Source organism: Sminthopsis crassicaudata, chromosome 4 (genome assembly GCF_048593235.1).
Source record: "Sminthopsis crassicaudata isolate SCR6 chromosome 4, ASM4859323v1, whole genome shotgun sequence".
Taxonomy (NCBI): Eukaryota; Metazoa; Chordata; class Mammalia; order Dasyuromorphia; family Dasyuridae; genus Sminthopsis; species Sminthopsis crassicaudata.
In genome coordinates this window covers 372,889,134-372,908,692 of record NC_133620.1, presented here as the reverse complement: position 1 = coordinate 372,908,692, position 19,559 = coordinate 372,889,134, and the positions used below count along the sequence as shown (strand labels likewise).

At 38.0% G+C, this 19,559-nt stretch overlaps 1 protein-coding gene and 1 long non-coding RNA gene across 8 annotated transcripts in view; one reads left to right on the top strand and one right to left on the bottom strand.

Moving 5' to 3' along the window:
- Window positions 1-19,559, top strand: part of KCNN3 (potassium calcium-activated channel subfamily N member 3) — a 396,953-nt gene that overhangs the window by 361,666 nt on the left and 15,728 nt on the right. For 6 of the 7 annotated variants that reach the window (XM_074262168.1, XM_074262166.1, XM_074262165.1 and 3 more), the window contains one exon: window positions 10,839-10,949. The exons of the other annotated variant lie outside the window; for it this stretch is intronic. In XM_074262168.1, coding sequence (XP_074118269.1) covers window positions 10,839-10,949 — 111 coding nt within the window. The remainder of the gene's footprint in view (window positions 1-10,838; window positions 10,950-19,559) is intronic. 7 annotated transcript variants of the gene reach the window in all.
- The window catches only part of LOC141539412 (uncharacterized), a 49,187-nt gene continuing 44,751 nt past the window's right edge, over window positions 15,124-19,559 (bottom strand). The window contains exon 3 of the long non-coding RNA XR_012481293.1: window positions 15,124-16,028. This is a non-coding gene — a long non-coding RNA (uncharacterized LOC141539412). The remainder of the gene's footprint in view (window positions 16,029-19,559) is intronic.

Below are 19,559 nucleotides of genomic sequence, written 5' to 3'. Positions count from 1 at the left end.
CCTTCATGAAAGAAGTTTCCCAGCCCATTAAAAGGCTTGGCTCATAAAGCCTTGCAAGGTCTAACCTAAAATTCCCTTGGCCTTTTTATATTGGTTACAGCTGATTGGTTACAGACAATGGAGAAAGCACTGACTGGAGCTATTATCTGAAAAACTTGGTTTTGAGTCCTAGTTCTGCCATTTTTCTACCCAGTGGACACTGGGCTACTAATTTAACTAACTCTTTGAGCTTTGGTGCCCTCATTTACATAATGGGCACACTAATGCTTGTGTGACCTACCTCACAGGGTTGTTGTGAGGATTTAAGTCAGAAGGGACATAAAGTGATTTGTAAAGTTTCTATAGGGCTTTTGTCTTTCTTGTGCTTTTAGTTCATTCAGTTCTATTCAACAAGTTTTTATTGGGCACCTGCTGTGTTAGGCACTATGCCAGTCACTGGGGCTGCAACATCAAAAATGAAAAAATCCCTGCCCTGAAGGAGATTATATTCTACTGGGAAGAAATGGCATGTATCTTATATATCAAATATATACAGTGTAAATACAATTAAATTTCAGTAGACAGATAGTAGTTAGAACTGGAAAGATCAGGAAAATCTTCATGCAGAGAGGGTTTTAAATAAAGCTAGGAATGTTCTGCGACAGAAATGGGAAAGAAGAGCATTCCAAGTAGCTCAGCAATCCCCATTTGCAAGAACTAATGACTTCAATATTAGTGAACACATGGCATCGCTCCCTTGCTATCTCCTTTCTCTGGCAATGGACAAATGGATTATTTAAGAGGACAGAACCTATTTCCTTGCAAAACTTTAAAGCTAAGCAAGCCAACGATTATTCTGCAATGGTTTAAGAGCAATCTTTCTTAGACATAAAGAGTTGAACCAACTCTTTTCCTTTCTATTGTCTGAATATTTATATATCATCTTAATAAATCAGATGCAAATTCTCTTTCTAAGGTTTAGGTTAATTCCTCACCAACTCCACTGTATATAAATATATATATATACAAAATTATGCATGTTGTTGGGTACCAGACTGGTGACTGGTGTGAGGCAAAGTGAGTAGGACATGATTCTTCTTTCTTCAAAGCTAGATACCAAACTTTGAGTAAAAGTTTGGATGGTCCATATTAGCAAGCAAGTTGCAACACAAAATTTAAAAACAAATGGCTTTGTACCAAGTCAGAGATAAATCATGGTCAAGGGTGTGTTAGGAGCAACATCTCTAAGAGTATAGCATGGCACAGATTCAACCTTCACCAAGTAAGGGGAATTATCCTTAACTAAAGGCTGCAAGTATGTATGGAATGGTGAAGACTTTCCAGGGTTTCATCAAGACATCCCTTAGAAGATTAAAATTTCTGCCATCGAAACATTATTTGGTCAATGTCAACCCACTCAGACGGTGACAGGCCGGGTGATTTGGCAGCCATCTGATTGATGCACCAAGCTGTCAACTTTTCTGTTATTTTTAAACACCAGCCATTCTCTCTCCCAGCACTGAAATTCAACACATCCAGGAAACAACCCCTATACTGACCATTTCACGGGTTTCTTGACTATCTATCATCTCCATGCTTCCTATCTGGAAAAGGTGAGTGGCATGGGCATGAATGACTCCTTCCTGATGACCCTGGCTCTGCCCTTTCCCTGTCTTGTGACCTGAAGCAAATCAGTTAACTTGCCCAGTCCATTACCTCATTTATTGGCTAGCTAGACAATGACTTCTTTGAAAGGTGATTCTACTTCCCCCTGGAGAATGGTGGCAACAAAAGAAAGAAGTATATTTAGAATATAAGAGATTCAGTTCCCCTTTCAATATTAAAAATTAAAATTTGTCCCATGTCTCTTTCTTGAGCAAATTCTATCCAAAACTGCTTTATTTTACTCATTATCAGTATTTCTCTTTTTAAACTTTTATTTCATATTTTTCAATTAACAAGTATTTATTTTCTCTTCTTCTCAGCTCCCTTCCCACCACTGGGGGAAAACCAAACAAGCCCCAAACTAGTAACAAATGTCCACATTAAAGCAAGACAAATTCCTGCATTGGTCACATCCAAAAGTCTCATTCTGCATCTTCATTGTCAGCACTTTAATCCAAATGTAAATTAGCTGCCTCACTCTATAGTCTGCCATCATTGAGAAAGCCTGGTGGTGTTTCTGTAACTAGAAACTTGCCTGCTCATGCGGAGTCATCCCTTTCAAGGGTTTTGAGTCCCTCCCTCTCCACACTGCCCCACTCCTCCCCAAACCTGCTAATACTATGTATATCTCCTGATTATTATTTCGAGTATACTTACTAATGGTAGGCCTTACAGTTTGGTTACCATGGTCACCATGAAGGCCACGGCCAAGCCTACTCACAATCGAAGAGGAAGGATTTGTGTATGCATGCTGTAAATAGTCTTAATCATTGTTTTCTTTCTGCTAGCTCAGTGGCAGTGCAATTATCAGCTATTAAGCAGGGGGTATAATTGTCTGAGCAACTTGACGTGACTGGCATAGAACTGGTGGATCTGGAAGACTTCACCCTCTCCCCCTACACCCCCAAAGCAGATAGGTCAAAGTACAGTGTTATTTTTTTCAATGGGAGAAACTTCATCACAGACATTCTGATGCATTGAAGCAACTATATATAGTATTAATGTACAACATATAGTAATTATTATGTAATATATTATATATAATTATATAATACATTCATTTTGTATTTTAAATATATATCAATTGCAATATGTTTATACTTATTAAATGTATAATAAATACATCAAATCAATATATATCATATAGAGAGGCAATTAGGTGACAGAGTGCTAGACTGGAATCAGAAAGACCTCTGAGCACAAATCTGACTTTAGAACCTGGGCAAGTCATTTAACTGCTATCTGCCTCAGTTTCCTATTCTATAAGATGGGAATGATAATAAACTCACCTAATTCCCCCATCCCCACAGGGTTGTCGTGAAGATAAACAATTTTTGCAAAGTGCTTTCCAAACTTGTAGCTATTACATCGAAACTCTAAACAGAGAGGATGCTGGAATTCTGAAATGTGTATAGAATGCTCACCTGGATTCTGAAGGCATGACATACAATCTGACCTGTTCCACTGTATCTTCATTACAGTGAGTCGGGCTCTCTGGGTCAGACTATATGGAGCATTAATGAGTTATGGGGGGCAGCTGGCAGAAACTGCTTTGTCAAAGCCTGTTAAAGACACTGAGGTTGAATAAAAGCTTCATGAGATCAGCATATTTATTTAGGCTTAAGGTGAGCCTCGAGAGGAAGGGAATAATAAAGGGGATGACAGGACAGAGTCACTTTTTTACAGGGTGGGGAAGGAAGGTGGTGGGGGATAGGGAACAGAGAATTCAGCACAACATTTGGTGGGTTTCCATTTCAGAAGATAAACTTCTCTCCTGAAACACCCACACAGTTACCAAGGATCACTTAGTCTCAAACCAATTGATGTTATTCTAGTTGTTAAGAGGAATCTGCTGAAACCAAGGGATCCAGCTGTAAGCTCTCCTGGCCTCTCTGTTATATTTGTCACTTTCATTTATGTGCTGTTTTCTTTCCTGCTTCTTTAGTTAAGAACACATCATCCTTATCCATTCAGGATGGATTTTTTTTGCCCTCCTCCCTCTCCCAACTTCTAAAGGCTTTCCAGCTGGAAAATGTTTCTTGGAAACCAGAAGCAGGGAGAATAGGAATGGATGAGTCCAGAACCTCTGGCTCATTTCCAAGCCCTATAAATCAACTAGATATTTTCACCCCATCTCAGGCCATTCTTTTCCTCATTGCTGTTCCCTGGAATCATATTCTGTCATGTCCCACCTGTCTTCCTAGGGGAAAAAACTCACAAGATCCACTAACCATTTCTTTTCACTGAGGGAATGAGAATCAGAATAACTCCAAGTAAGACCTAAGGGATAGGGCTGGTGTCAACTGTGACTCAGTATTTGGCATATCCAAGGGTAAAAAGACTGACTCACAGATTTGCTCCACATTCTGACCCCATGGTAGTCACAGAAGCAGCTGTTCACTCTTTTCTGCCTTTTCCTCCTTCAGTGCTATCTCCATTCTATCAGCCTGTCTCTAAATTCTCATGTTTACGCACATAAGCTCTCTTGGGCCAAGATCAGCTATTTTGTGTTGATGTCCTGTTCCATCCCTTAAAACTATGGTACTTTCACCCTCTTAACATTCATTCATCATTCATTGACTGCGTACAGAGTGCAAGGCACTAAGGGGAAAGATACAATGATGAATAAGACATGGGCCCTTCCCTGGAGGAGCTGAGAGTATGTCAGGGATACTAAAATAAGAATGCTAATAACTGGACACCAAAGGTAACCATCACATGGTGAAAAGCAGACTGGATCTGAAGTCATAAAATCCTAAACCTAGACCTGGAAGGGACCTTCGAAGCCATCTAAGCCCCAGCTTTTTAGATTGTCATTTGAGATCCCATATGGGGTCTCATAACTGAATGTAAAGGTTATAATTATGATTTATTAATAGTAAATGTTTGATTTGTATACCTATATACCTAGATGCCTAAAATTTCTCAGGTGAAAAGGGGTCACTAGTGGAAAAAGCTTAAGAAGCCCTGATCTAGGCAATCCTTTCATTTATAAGATGAGGAAACTGAGGAGGGAGAGAATGAGGATGGGGTGACTTGCTTAAAGTCACACAGATGATAAGCTTCAGAATAGGATTGGAATCTCATACCTCTGATTCCAATAGTCTCTCCAACATATTCCACTGCTTCCAGTACAAAAACCTATGCTCAAATGCAAGTTCTGCTCTTTACTCTCTATGTGACACTGGGCAAATAACTTTTCTTCTATGGATCTATTTCTCCATCTGTGAAGTGGGGAGGAGAGTTTTGGACTAACGACCCCTAAAGTCCCAGTCATAAATCTACAAGTCATTTTGAATGTGATAATTGTACCACAGGAGAGGCAAAAGCTAAATGTAATGGGAAGAAAGAGGAGAGAGAGATGGCTAAACCCTGGGTGCTTAGTTTGGAAGAGAGAAACTTTAGCAGAAGTCGAAATCTCATGCAGAAAGAATTTGGGGCTGGGCCATTCAGAATGGGCAGGATAAAACAGGTGGAAATAGGGGAGAAGGGCATGTGGAATGAAAGGATCAGCGTGAAAAAAAAATTAAGCATCCCTCAGTGAAAAAGGAGGATCTAAAAAGTTCATTTTCCAATCCAATGCTACTTTTCTCTAAATGTCCTGACAATCATTCATTTCTGGTTTACTTTTTATTTTAATTTACTTAAGTATTCATTTATATGAGACAGTGGATCCTGATATATAATAAGCAAAATTTGATTCCAAGTCATGTTTCTGCCACACACATACTAGAGTATGTGTAGAGGATGCTAAGTCATCCTCTCTGTATTTCAGGCAACTCTCTGAAGCAGATTAAGTTGCAGCTGTTGTTGTGATTGTCGTTCAGTCGTGTCTGACTCCTTGTGAACCTGTTTGGGGTTTTTTTGGACAAAGATACTAAAGTGGTTTGCCATTTTCTTCTCTAGCTCCTTTGACAGATGAGGAAATTGAGGCACAAATTCCCTACACAGATAAAGTTACAGGTCTGGCAACAATAATAACAAGAATACTGAGTAACAAAGTAACAACTTTTAAAAATAAATTTTATTGATATTTTTGTTTCTATATTACATATTTACATTACCCTTTCTTTCCTTTGAGAAAACCAACACAAGAAAGAAGAGAAAAAAATAAAGTTAATCAGAACTAACCAATCTAATTTTTTTAAAGCCTGCTTGTAAATATAATATTCAAATCAAATGAAATAAAAATTGTAAAGCACTTAGCATATTACCTGACATATATTTATGTCCTATATAAATGATATAACTGTTATTATTCTATACTTATATTCTATCCCTTACCATCTCTATAAAGAAGTGGAGGAAGGTGTCTTCTTATATCTCTTTCTGGGGCCCATCCATAGATCATTATATTTCTAGAATCTAGATAAAAGCTTTTATCAGAGAAGCATCTGACCAGAAAAGGAAGGTCATCTCACTTATTTAAAATTATTAACATATTCTATTGGGATCCACAGATCTAAATTTCTCTAAAAGAGCCCCCTGTTATATTGTGTTATCCTTTCTGAGGAGGATTTATGGGAGGATATGGATAGGAATCCATAGGATGAAGAGTGACAGGATTGCAAAATATACTGCTAGAGGATGTTGAGGGAGCTAGCAGGCAGCAGATTGTTGGAGTCAGAGAATTTTGTATGCACATTCATGTTTATGTGTATATGTGGGTATGCATGATGCCCCCATGCACACACACCCTTCTAGCAAAAGTTGGTATAGGATAAGCATTCACCTTCGGTTTACCATTTCCCAGAGGTTGCTGGCCCCCAGTCTAGTCTTCTGGAGGCTACCCCTCTAGTCAAAAGACATTTTTCTGAGGAACTAATCCTAGCTATGTTCCTGACTTCATTTATATGACAGCTTTTATAAAGATGATGAAGACAAAGACTAAGATGAAGCCAAAGATGAAAGAAAAGAAAGGAGGAGGAGGAAGAAAAAAGAAACATTAAGCATCCATTGTTCTCTGAAATTTGAACCATGGATGTATTTTGGGGGGAGTGGATTAGGAGGGGGATCTTAAAACAGAACCTGAGGTAGTAGATAGGTGCTGGACTTGAAGACAGGAAGAATTAAGTCTATCTTAGCCATATGACCCTGAACAACTCATTTCTCAAATGTGTTCTAGCTGTGTGATCATGGGCAAGTCACTTAACCTTATTGGTCTCAGTTTCCTCATCTGTAAAATGATAAAATTAGACTAAATGACCTGTAAACACTCTTCAAGCTCTAGATCTATATTTAAATTAGAAGAAAGTGGGAAATGACAGCTTGTTCATCTACCTGCTTTCATGCCAAAATTTTTCCAAATTGTATAAGACAGATGGTCCTTCAATAAAAATGCTCTCATTTCTAATCAGAGACTCCCTGCAGTTCAGCTGGATGGACTGTGAATCATGGTAAGCTTTGCAGAACACCCCATTAAGAAAATGGGGGAACATAACCTTACATGTAGGTAATAAAATATCCTGATTAATTTTCAAGAGATTGCCTGCCAAGCACACAAGAGGCTTTGCTTTTTTGTGTTTGATATTCAATCCTGTCTGATTTTTCATTACCCCATTTGAAGTTTTTTTGGCAAAGAAAGATTTGCCAATTCCTTCTCTAGCTCATTTCACAGATGAGGAAACTGAGGCCATTAGAGTTGTTATCTGCCCAGGATCACACAGCTAGGACATATCTGAGGGCAGATTTGAACTCTGGAAGATGAACCTTCTTCATTTCAAGCCCACTGTTCTATCCACTGTACCACATCACTGTACTATAGTTTTATTGCACCACTATCTGAGGTAATTAGAAACATCTTGAAGACAAAGATTATTATTTTTCTTATTTTTGCATCCCTAACAGTACCATGAACGCAATAGATAATAAATTCTTGTGGAATTAAATTAAATTTAGGCATAGATTTATCTGTAAACAGGGGGAATGAATAAGTGAAAAGCTTGTAGAGAGCTTCTCCAATTCCATGTTTCTAACATTCTGTGATACATTTGTATTTACTGGGCTCTAGCAAAAGTTGTATTATAACAATATAAAAGAGAGTAGCTCTTTCTGGTCTGGTTAAGGGGAAAAGTTGCCCAGGTATCTATTTTGGATCAGATTTCTCCGATGTTCTCATCGTTCTGCTTTTGAAAGCCTACCTATTTAGAAAAACTCTAAACTGGATTCTCCCATTGCCCAATTTCATTCAAAATTCACACAAATGAAAAGAAAGGTAGCGATGGTCCCAACTATAGGAACAGAGAGAAGAGAAACAGTTCACACAGATTGCAGTGGAAGGAGATTGCTGACCAATTCTAAGAGACATGCCAGAGTCTTTTAGAGGGAGCATTTGTGAGGAGATGAGAAGAAATATTGCCAATTCAGTGATATACATAGGTTTTTTTCTTTTTAATTCTGTGGTAAAGGAGAAAAATTAAGAGAGCTGGGAACAGAATGGCTAAATGTTTTCCTCCCAACTGTTTGTTATCTGATATGCTGCAGCTTCTTAAAAACAATCTTTCCAGACTCTTACAAATGAGTGAATTTTAAAAGGCTAACAGATTTGGTGAATCAACAATGTTATTGGTCAGTCACCCAAGTGAAGGAACATGACTCCACCTCACATTCTTGGACTTGAATATAGCAACTGACAGCATCATTTGATAACTAGTGAATCAAATTGTTAGTTTCCACAAACTTGTAGAATTGGGTCAGAGAATGAAGGAATCAGTCAGTTTCTAAATTATTGGATATGGCCCCTGTCTGACTAACAGAGCAAAGAATGGGATCAGCTACCCTGTGAGATGTGTCAGAGTATTGGTCTGGTGACCAAAAATGAATATTGAGAAAAGTGAATCTATCCATTTCACTGATACTGGCAGAAATATCAAAACGGGATATTCCATATCAAAAATAAAGTTTAAAAAGCAAGGAAGATAAACTGAAACCAATCAGTAAAATGTCCCATGTTCTACCCAGTCTCCTAAATAATTATTGATTCAAAGGAAATTGAAGGGTCAAGAAAATCAATTTTATCACTGTGAAATGTTGGCTCTTTCACTCACCCTCTCTGCACTTTAGTAGAATGCTTACTGTAATTAAGGAGGACACCACTATTTTGGAAGACTTTGAATATTGTGATCATTTGGAGGTGCCATGTTTTTAGGAAGAACATTGACAAATTGGGATGATTCCAAAAGGTAGTAAAGGGGATTGGAAGCCATGTCATAAGAAGACTACTTGAAGGAAATAGAATGACTTAGCCTGGAGCAGAGAAGACTTATTAGGAACATTCTAACTGTCTCCAATCCAATTCAATTCAACAAGTACTTATTAGCTGTCCATTCTGTGCCAGGCACTAGGAGTTGTAAGGAGAGATGATATAAATATAAAAATGCAGTTATCCCTGTCCTTAGGAGGAGGGAGAATATAGTCTATATATTTATAGGTATATGTATATATTTATGTTTATCTAAAATAATGTATTTGTACATTATGTTATACATGATAATATTTATATTTATATAATATACTATATTTTTACATTTCTATAAAATTAATTATATTAATAATCACATCTAAAAATTGATATACCTATTGAAATATATTTTTAATCTATCATAAAATCTATTTATATATTTATAAAAACAAGTAAATTCAAGCATTTGAAGATTTATCTCATGGAAGAGGGGTTAGACTTTTTTGTCTGAAAAGCAATGGGTAGAAGTTGCAGAAAGATAGACTCTCTAACTGTTTGGGACTTATTGGATTGCCAAGCTTTATAATAATTCATAGGATCATTGATCTAGAAGTAGAAAGGACTTCAGAGGCCATTTACTCAAGCTTTTCATTTTACAGATAAGGAAATCGAGGCCCAATGTTTCTTGCCCAGGGTCATACAAGATAACTTAAAGATTAGAAGTAGGATTTGGTCTTCTGACTCCAGAGATAGTAAGCATCTTCCTGTATCACATGGCTTCCTGATTCAAACAATTCCTAAGCAGATCAAGAGATCTTTGAAGGCCACTTTGTCCGGGATGCTGCAGAGGGATCTCCTGTTCAGATCCTAGTTGGACTGATAAGTTCCTGAAATCTCTTCAGTTCTGAGATTCTGGAATTATTTTGTTTATGAAAGGATTCTTAGGTCAAAGTATTCTGTCTTGGATTTTTTTTTAATAGATATACATTGCATGATGATTAAATGCATGAAAACCCAATGAAGTCAGAAAAGACTGATCTTGACACTAAGTTTTTACATCAGCAGACATGATATCAGAGATCCTCTCCCAGAAACACAGATTTTTTCAAGGCAATCTACTCTTCTAACTTCATTGGATTAAAAAAAAAAACTTTTGATATTATGCAAGTCAATTCTCAGTCATCTAATGAAGTACCGACTTTATAAATTATCCAAGTATTCCTTCCCTCCCTGGGCTGTTCAGGGAGAATGTGTGTGTTTATGTGCATGAGTTTGATGAGGCATGTGTTTCCCCTTGCATTCCCAATTTGGAGAGATAGAGATGGCAATTGGATCAGTGGCCATTCTGGATTTCCATGCCTCTTTTCCCTTCTGTTAGTATGACTAAGCAATTACACATTTTTATAGAGTCTTTGTCTCTCAAGTTGTTTAAAGCACTTTATAAGTTTTTAAGGCTCCTCCTGGCTGAGGGAGATGAGATTATCACAAGCATCTTTGGGAGTAGAGGAGAGGGACAAAACCCTAGAAGTTGAAAGTCTTGTTCAGTGACATTTTTATAATATATTTTATCCATATTTCTATAAAATTAGTTATATTAATAATAATCATATTTGAATGTTTAAAAATTATTAAAATGCATTTAAAAATCTATTTCAAAATATTTATATACTTATATGAATATGAAAATAAATAAATTCAAGCATTTGAAGATTTGTCATATGGAAGCGAGATTAGACTTGTTTGTCAGAAAAGCAGTGGATAGAAGTTACAGAAAGATAGAAACTCTCTAACTGATCAGGACCTCCAACTAAAAAGCAAGGACTTTGTAATTATTCTGCAATAAGAGAGTATTCTTTTTCTTCCTACACTTAGCAGCTAGCCTCCTTTGAATCAAGCTGATGGCTGGTCCTGAGGATGGGATGGTGGGGAGGCAGAGCCCTTTCACCTTTAGAGTGAACTTTGCCTCTTAACCAACATGTTCTTTTCTTTGCTCTTCTTGCTGTTCCTATCCCAGGGTGCCGGCTGTACTGCACTAGTGGTGGCTGTGGTTGCCAGAAAGTTGGAACTCACCAAAGCCGAAAAGCATGTTCACAACTTCATGATGGACACTCAGCTCACAAAACGGGTAAAAAGTCTTGGACTCACTTCTGAAATGGAGGAAGTTGACACCACCAAGGAACAATGCTTACTGCTTCACTCTCCTAAGTCACATGTCATGCAGTCACCCATTCTGGCAATGTGCCTTCGAATGGAATCCAGCTTTGATGGGCCTCCCCTTCCCAACCCTTTTAAAATGGAAAACTCATCCATAGTGGATATGCATTTGGGAATTTATTATAATTGTTATAATTGAAAATATGTCACCTTATGGCTAAACTGATGGTTTCATAAATTAATTGAGTTATCCCAGGATTATAGCATTGTAGTTCATTACTCAATTAATCCACAAGCATTTTTAGGCATTTGCTGTGCAACAGACATCATGCTAAGCACTAGGTTTACAAAGTGAAACAAAAGTCTCAAAATTAAGGGTAGAACATTAATATTGCTATCTTTTGTCAAGTTACAGTACCTCTCAATATCTCTCCTAGGATACCAGATAATCTTCCTGAAAATTAAATACATAAGCCATTATGATGGGGTAGTCCACATAATAAAATAATTTTCAATAATATAGTTCATAGTAAAATAATAATAGTTAGTATTTAGGTATTGCTTTAAGATTTGCAAAAAACTTTACAAAAATGATTTCACTTGGTCATCACAATAAGTCCAGGAGATAGGTGTTACTATTATTATATTATATCTGCCCTCCTCTAGCCCTAGTGGGATATATAAATATTCTGTCCCAAGAACAGAAATATGATGGCTATTAACTACTAACATCTAGCATTTATATAACACTCAAAAATTTCCAAAGCATTTTACATATGTTCTCTCATTTGATCTTTACAACAATTCTGGGAGATAGGGGCTATTTTTAATCTCCATTTTACAGATGAAGAAATTGAGGCTCAGAGAAGTTAAGAGGCACTCAGAATATCAGTAGATATTTGAAGCTGGATTTAAACTTCTTATTCCAAGTCCAGCACTCTATTCCCTCTGTCACTTCACTGTTCTCCAAATGAGGAAGCAGTCTCAGAGAAAGGAAAAACCAGCCTCATACCCTTGCCACTACCCTTTATTCCTCATTAGGAAACATAGCAATGACTTTTTAAAATATTATTTCAAATGTGCCTGATGCCTGTCTTCAAATAAGACTCATTAAGAGACACAATTCCAGAAATACCCAAATTTCAAAATGATGGCTCATCAAAGCAACATCATCCATTCTTTTTCCCTTTTGGTTTTTCCCTAGTAATGGCTCTCCCTTGTACCTCTGTCAAAGTGGTTAAGTAGGATGACAAAACTGAAATTCTCATCTCTGAGTGAGCCGGCAGATCATTTAGCGCTTTAAGTGAAGCCCAACTCCAGCCCAAAATTGCCAAAGAAGAAAATGCTCATTTAAAACAGACAGAAATGAGTCTACTGGGATGACAACAGGCCAAATGATCAAGTCAGGGATTGTTTATTTAATGACAGTTTTTTATGACAAATTCTTTAGCACTGCTGTCTGAATGAAGGTCACAAATATGATTTCCCTCAAGCTCATCGTATCCCTCCAGAATGAACCCCTTTTTGAATTCAGTAACTGGCAATGCACAGAATCCAGTCTTCCTCATTCGTTACAGAGAGGGATTTATTCCTAAGCAGAATTTTGATTTAGTACTCTCAGAGACAAATGAGAAAATCAATGATTCATGTTTCAGAGCAGTGAAAAAATGTGTTACAAACTGGGAAAGAAAGGAGAAGTTGGGAGGGGACAGAAAGGGAAGTGGGGAGAGAAAAAGAGAAAGAGAGAAAGAGAAACTGGAGGTTGTAAAGAGAGGGAAAGGTAAAAAAAAAAAGGAAAGAGATAGGAGAGAAGGAATAAGGGAGAGAAGGGGAAAAAGAAAAGGAAACAAAAAGGAAAGGGGGGAGGTAGGAGAGGAGGAAAGAAGAAAAGAAAAGGGAAAGGGAAAGAAATAAGGAAAGAAGGAAGGAGAAAGGGAAAGAGAGAAAGAAGAAAATGGGAGAAGTAGAGAGAGGGGAAAGTAGGAAAGAGTAAAAGAAAAAGGAAAAAGATAGGGAGAAAGAAGGGAAAAGAAGAGAAAAGGAAAATGGGAAAGGAGTAAGGGAAAGAAAGGTAAAGAGAGAAGGGGGAAATGAAGGAGGAAAGCAAGAAGAAAAGAGGGCAAAGGAGAAAAGGGGGAAAGGGCAAAAAAGATGAGAAGGAAAACAAAAGGAGAGAAGAAGGTAAGTTTTCCATAGGCCTCTCCAATTTCTATAAACCAGTTTCTTAAGAGAATTTTTCATGGTGCTTGACTGCTTTGTTTTTAATTGTGTTTACTAGTTTTGTAGAGCCAACATAGAGGTTAAAAGGAAAAGGTACAGAGAAATATTCTCAGTCTGTTGATATAGCAACTGTTGTACATACCATGTCATGGTGGTGGGCTAGCTGTTGTTCAGTTCAACAAAAGGAGATATTTTATGTGAGTAAGTGGTTATGTCCTTCATAGAAGGCTACAAAGGCTATAACTATCTCTAAGGATTGTTGAACGTTTGAGTACAGAATCATACTATCTTTCCTCTTCCCCTCAATCTTCTGTTCCACATGAATAAGCCATACTCAGTAATTAAGGGAATCTGGGAAGATTATTTGTACCCAAATGGAAATATGCCTGCATCTATTATCCTGTAAAGTCCTTGGACAAATCACTTTATTTCTCCCCGATTCAGACTTTTTTTTGCGGGGGTGGAGGGTGGAGGAGATTTTGCCTCCAAACCTTCTCAGAAGTAGCTATTTTAAATTCCCTAATCTGAGAGTACCACACCAAGAAAAGGACCTCAGGAAATTGAGTGAATAGCATTTTTAAAAAATTTATTTACTTTTAAACTAAGGATACACTTGGCATTTCCTGTTATTCTGTGATCAGTCCTCTCTCAGTGAAGCAGACACCAGACTCCCAGAAAACAAAATGAATTTCAGCCCTTTTTGTGATCTAGAAATCTGTGTGTGCAGAGGAGCCAGTTGTGAAAATTAAACAAATCTTCTGGAACATAATTATAAAAGATTATGACCTTCTAGTTAATTTGGAGCTTTTAAAATAACTCCCTAATATTCTCTTTCAAATCCAGTTACTTTCAGAAAGACAAGAACAAAACTCAAACCAGTCATTTTATTGAAGTCTTTCTATGTGCAAGATGCCTTATATAATCAAATTCTAGCCCCCTATGGGAACTCCCAAAGTTGATATCACAATCATAGAACCATAGATTTTTTAAAAGCATCATAGATTTAGAGCTGGGACCTTAAAGCTTATAAAGTTCAACTCTCTCATTTTACCGATAAGGACATGAGAGGCAGGGAGTTTGTGACTTGTCCAAGTTCACACAGTAATAAGTGACAAAATTAACATTTTTTTTCCTCCAAAGAACTAAATAGTAGAAAAGTTCAATAGATAGAAGCTTTTCAAATCAGGAATGACTGGGACTTGAGAACCATCTTTTACATCCCTTTAATTGAAAGAAAACCAAATTGTTATTCTTTGCCTGCTGCTATTTGAGTTCAATTTGACCTATTCACAAATGAAGCCTACTTTTCTTTTTCAGAATTAATTCCTTAGTCTATTTCCTATTAAATCCAATTCTTTTCTAGTTTCTCTAAATTGCCTTTTGTGTCTAGATGGAATAATTCACAGATTAAAGAAGCTTCCAAAATTTGGTATATAGTATATTCATAAAATCTCAGCAGATTCAGAGAGAGCGAGAGAGGGATAAAAGGAAAGAAGCAAGGAGAAGAGGGGGAGAGAGAGACAGAGGCAGAGAACTACCTGATCTGGAAAGAAATTTTCATGATATAATAGCAAACAATTGCAAAGTGAAGTAGCTATGTGAAAGATTCAACAACAGATGGAAACAATCACCAGGAAATCTATGAGGTAGATAAGTTCTTGTTTAAATAACAAGCCAAACCATATGCAGAAACGTGTCATAAGTTATTAATCGTGAAAATGCACTTTCACTGATTTATTCTCTAACCTAAACTCATTCTTGCTCTTCCCTTTTTTTCCTATGATATAGTTTTGGATCTGAATTTAAATACCACCTTAGACACTTCTGAGTTATATGGTACTGAGCAAATTCTCTTGTTCAGGAATCTCATCAGCCTTCTCATCAGCAAAATAAGAAAAATAATAGCATCTACTTTGCAGGGCTGTTGTGAAGATCCAAAGAGGTAATCCTTGCAGCATGGTATACAAACCTCCTAGGTACAAATCTATACAAATGCTAGTTTTCATAATGGAAGCAGCTGGAGGTACAGCATATAGCGCTGGGCCTGGAATCAGGAAATCCTGAATTAAAGTCCAGACTTAGACCTTTGGTAGGGCTATTGTGAGGATCAACCCAGATAACATCCTTCACATAATAGGCATAATATAAATATTTATTCTCTTCCCTCATAATGAGTGTTAGTGATACTAATATCTTTATTAGCAGAAGGAAAATGAATAATTATCTCAAAAAAATGAATAAAGCCATAACTGGGTTGGGTCATTAAGCTTCCCCAGTAGCACTGATACGGGCTAGAGTTAGAGCTAAGGGCTGCTTGGACTTTATAATAAATAGCATTCATGTAGTGCTGTAAAGTTCACAAAACCTTCCACCTATATTATCTCATTTGATCTTCTTAATATTCCCAAGGTAGTAGCATTATTTTACCGAGGAGGGAACGGAACCTGAGGTTCACACAGCTAGGAAGCAGTATCATTTGAACTTTGGTTCTCCTGACTCCACCTCTAAGTACTCTCTCCACTATCCCATCTGGCTTCTAATGGTAACTCCTCCCTGGTGGCCCAGGCTGGTGCTCCCAGAAACTTGCACAATTCTTCCAGCTGCCTTCCTCCTCCCTCCTTGCCTCCTTCTTGAGGTTGTAGGACTGTGAATAGTCAGCAGTGCCCTCGGGGCACAATTGGCTGCCCCTTCTTCTTGGGTAAGTTTGCAGATGGCACAATAGAACACCAGACTCATCTTCCTTCAAATTTGACTTCAGACACTTATTGGCTGGGGGACCTCGGGCAAGTCACTTTACTCTGTTTGCTTCAGTTTCCTCCTGTAAAATGATCTGGAGAAGGAAATGGCAAATCACTATAGTATACTTACCAAGAAACCCCAAATGGGGTCAGAGAACATGACTGAATAACAACCACAATTCTCCCGGATCAAGTGTACCTGGGCTACTTTGTCCTCTCTACTACCTCCCTGTCCCCACAAAGGAGACAAACAATTTGTCCCAGATGCAAGAATTTTTAGTTATGAATCTTAATGAAAAAACACTCAATTGATCAGGGATCTGATTTCTCAATATTAAAAATGTAGAAGAGTTTTAGGGACAGTTAGGTGGCACAGTACCGAGTCAGTCCAGAGAGACAGAAACAGAGACAAAGAAGGAGAGACAGAGGCAGAGAACTACCTAATCTGAAAAGAAATGATCAGGATATGATAGCAAACCTCTCGATTCCACAACAGATGGAAACAATCACTTGGAAAGTAGAAAAGGCTGAGTTAAAGTCCTGCCTCAGGCATTGATTAGCTGGGTCATTTACGTCCTGTTCCCCACATTTTCCTCATCTATAGAGTAGGGAGACCAGCACTCGGGCCTCCCAGGGTTGTTGTGAGGATCAAATGAAATGAACTTTGTAAAGGGCTTAGCACAGTGCCTAGCACATAGTGAGTTCTAAAGAATGCTAGTTATTATTACTATTATTATTAATACATTAGGCAAGGAATTGAATTAGACAGTATTGCAGAGCCCCCCTGCAATTCTGAGATTCTAGGTTTCTTTTCTAATTCTTCCAGAATCCTGGGGTCTGTCTTTACTAATGCACAAATTGCCGCACCAAGCAGCAAGGTCTTGAATGCCATTAGACCTTCCCACGCTAACTCTGCGATGTTACTGTCATTGTTAGCCTCATAATTATAACTTATTCCTAACCTCTGGGCGAGTATATAATATATATGCAAATGAGAAGTAGAGAGATTTTTTTGTCAAGGATCGTAAGAGCCTGGATTCTCCCAAATGCTTAGTCACAGAATCCTAGAATCTGAGAAGTGAAAGGGACCTTGGCAGCTGTCTGGTCTAACCCATGTTGTTGTTATTGTTCAGTCATGTCTGACTCTTTGTGACCCCATTTGGTGTTTTTTCAGCAGAGATATGGGAGTGGTTTCCCCCTTTCCTTTTCCATCTCGTTTGACAGAGGACGAAACTGAGGCACACAGGGTTAAGTGACTTGCCTGAGGTCACACAGCCAGTAAGTATCTGAGGCCAGATTTGAACTCAGGGAGATGTGTCTTCTTGACTCTAGTCCCAGTGTTCTATCCACTGCACCACATAGCTGCCCGAAATTAATCATAGGAACCAGTAAAAAGATGATTTTTTTTTTCTTTTTGAATGACTGAATTATTTTTAAAAACTTTCTGATATTTTTATTTGGTGGCTGATAAACTTTTTGAGGGAGAAAACATGAAATATTGGAAATAATAAACAGAATAACAACTCTATACAATAAATCATGTGGGATGTCATGGGAGTATTATCATCTCCATTTTATAAATATGAAAGCAGAGTCACAGTGCCGACTATGATTAGCCCAAAGTTGGAGGAAGGATTTGGATTCAAGTCTTCAAAATATAAAACTAGTATTTTTTTTCTGATAAGGAGTTTATATATATATATGGATTAAAAATTTTAAAATAAAAGGAGAATTAACATGTTTATAGAGAACTTTTGCTAGAGGTTTATAGATATTTGTACTGGCATATGACTGGAAACTAGGTCTCATTTCTTAGATGAGGAAACTTAGCTTAGTGTAGTGTAGCCTGCAGAAAATATGGAGTGAATCCTGGCCCTGATGTTTGGTAACTGTGTGATTTTACAGAAATAATTTCAACTCTCTAAAACTCAGTTTTCTTATCTGTAAAATGGAAGTAATGACACTGGCAGTATCAGCTTCGCAGTATATGAAGGTGGAAGGTGGGAAGGACAATGATTTTTTTAAGTTTTAAGACATTATATAGCCAAAATTAATTGAAACATTTGGGGTTCTGGCATATCCAGGGTACCAAAATTGAAAGTGTTTCTACAATACCATCTGGGAGATATGTTTCCTCCCCTTAGTTGCACACATGCAGGGCACCTCCCCAATATCAGTCATAGAAACCCTGCACCACAGTGGGGAGGAGGGAGAGGAGGCAGAAGCAGTATACTTTTTTTCCCTTAGGCAGCATTCCCTACCCTAGCTCCCCTCCTAAATCCAGGCACAAAAATTCCTGGTTATAGCTCTTGCAACAGAAATGTATTGTTATTTGTCACTTTTCCTTGCATGAGTAATCCCTTTCTTTCAGATTCTCTCCTTCCTTTAGTCATCTCCCCCTAAGATTTAAAATTTTCTTTAATCCCTCATGGAATTCTCCCAGGAGTCAATTCTCTCCCAGCAGATTCTTAATCTCTTCCGTTTTGCCTCTTCTCCCCACTCCCCCAACACACCAGTTCTTTGAGTGGACTGATTGGACCTCTTTGGCTCATTTGCAATTCAGAGGGACCTCCAGACTGGCAGGCAATATGTTAAGCCTTCCTCCCAACTCTGGCTGCAAATTCCTGCCTCACTTCTGTACTGGAACAGGTGTAAATCCTATATGGACCACCTATACATTCTTCAGTTCAATTAAGAAAATTCTAATTAACCACTTACTATGCTCAGGGTGAGGCAGCTAGGTGATACAATCAACAAGACCTGAGTTCCAATAGAGTCACATAATAGCTATATGTTCCCTAGGCAAGTCACTTAATCCTGTTGCCTCAGTTTCCTCATCTGTAAAAATGAACTGGAGGAGGAAATGGCAAACCACTCCAGTATCTTTGTCAAGAAAACCCAAATGGGCGTCACAGAGAGTCAGACACAACTCAATAGCAAATATGCAGGGTCCTGGGTTCCTACAACTCACTTAGCCTACCAAAGAATTGAGTCATAGTGTCAAAGTCCAGAATCCCTGGGTTTTCCTAATTCTAAAACAAGCCTCTATCCACTACATTGTGCCTCTAAAGTCACTCTCCCTATGTAGGCCTCTGCTTCCTTCCCTGTAAAATAAGAGATCTCTAAGATCCATTCCAGCTTTAAATCCTCCTAAAGGGAGGGAGAAAGGAGAGGGAGGAAAGGTCCTATAAGAAGGGAGGTCCTATAAGTGCCCCCCTCCTTTTCTTCCCTTTGCATCCTCTGCCTAACAAGAGAATCCCTTCCCACTGCAGGATTCTGTTGGGGCTTAAGCAAAATTGCCACATAATAGAGATGCTAATAATGGCCTCACTCTGGGTTCCAACAGCAGGGTTCCCTGGAACTGCTCTTCAAAGGTTTTTCACAGCTGTTGGAGGAAATGAGACGCTCAGCCACAAGGTCTAGTATGTCCCTTAATTTCCTCATCAGAGTTTATAGGTGCTGTGTAATGACAGAAAAGCTAGTTCTAATTTCATACAAGCTACCAGGTACCAGTTTCACAAGAGGTAAGAAGAAAGCACATGTAATGCAGGAAATTCTTATTGTTCTCGCTAATAATGGTTCACATCTCTGAATGCTTTCAGGCTGACAGAGCACTTTCTACA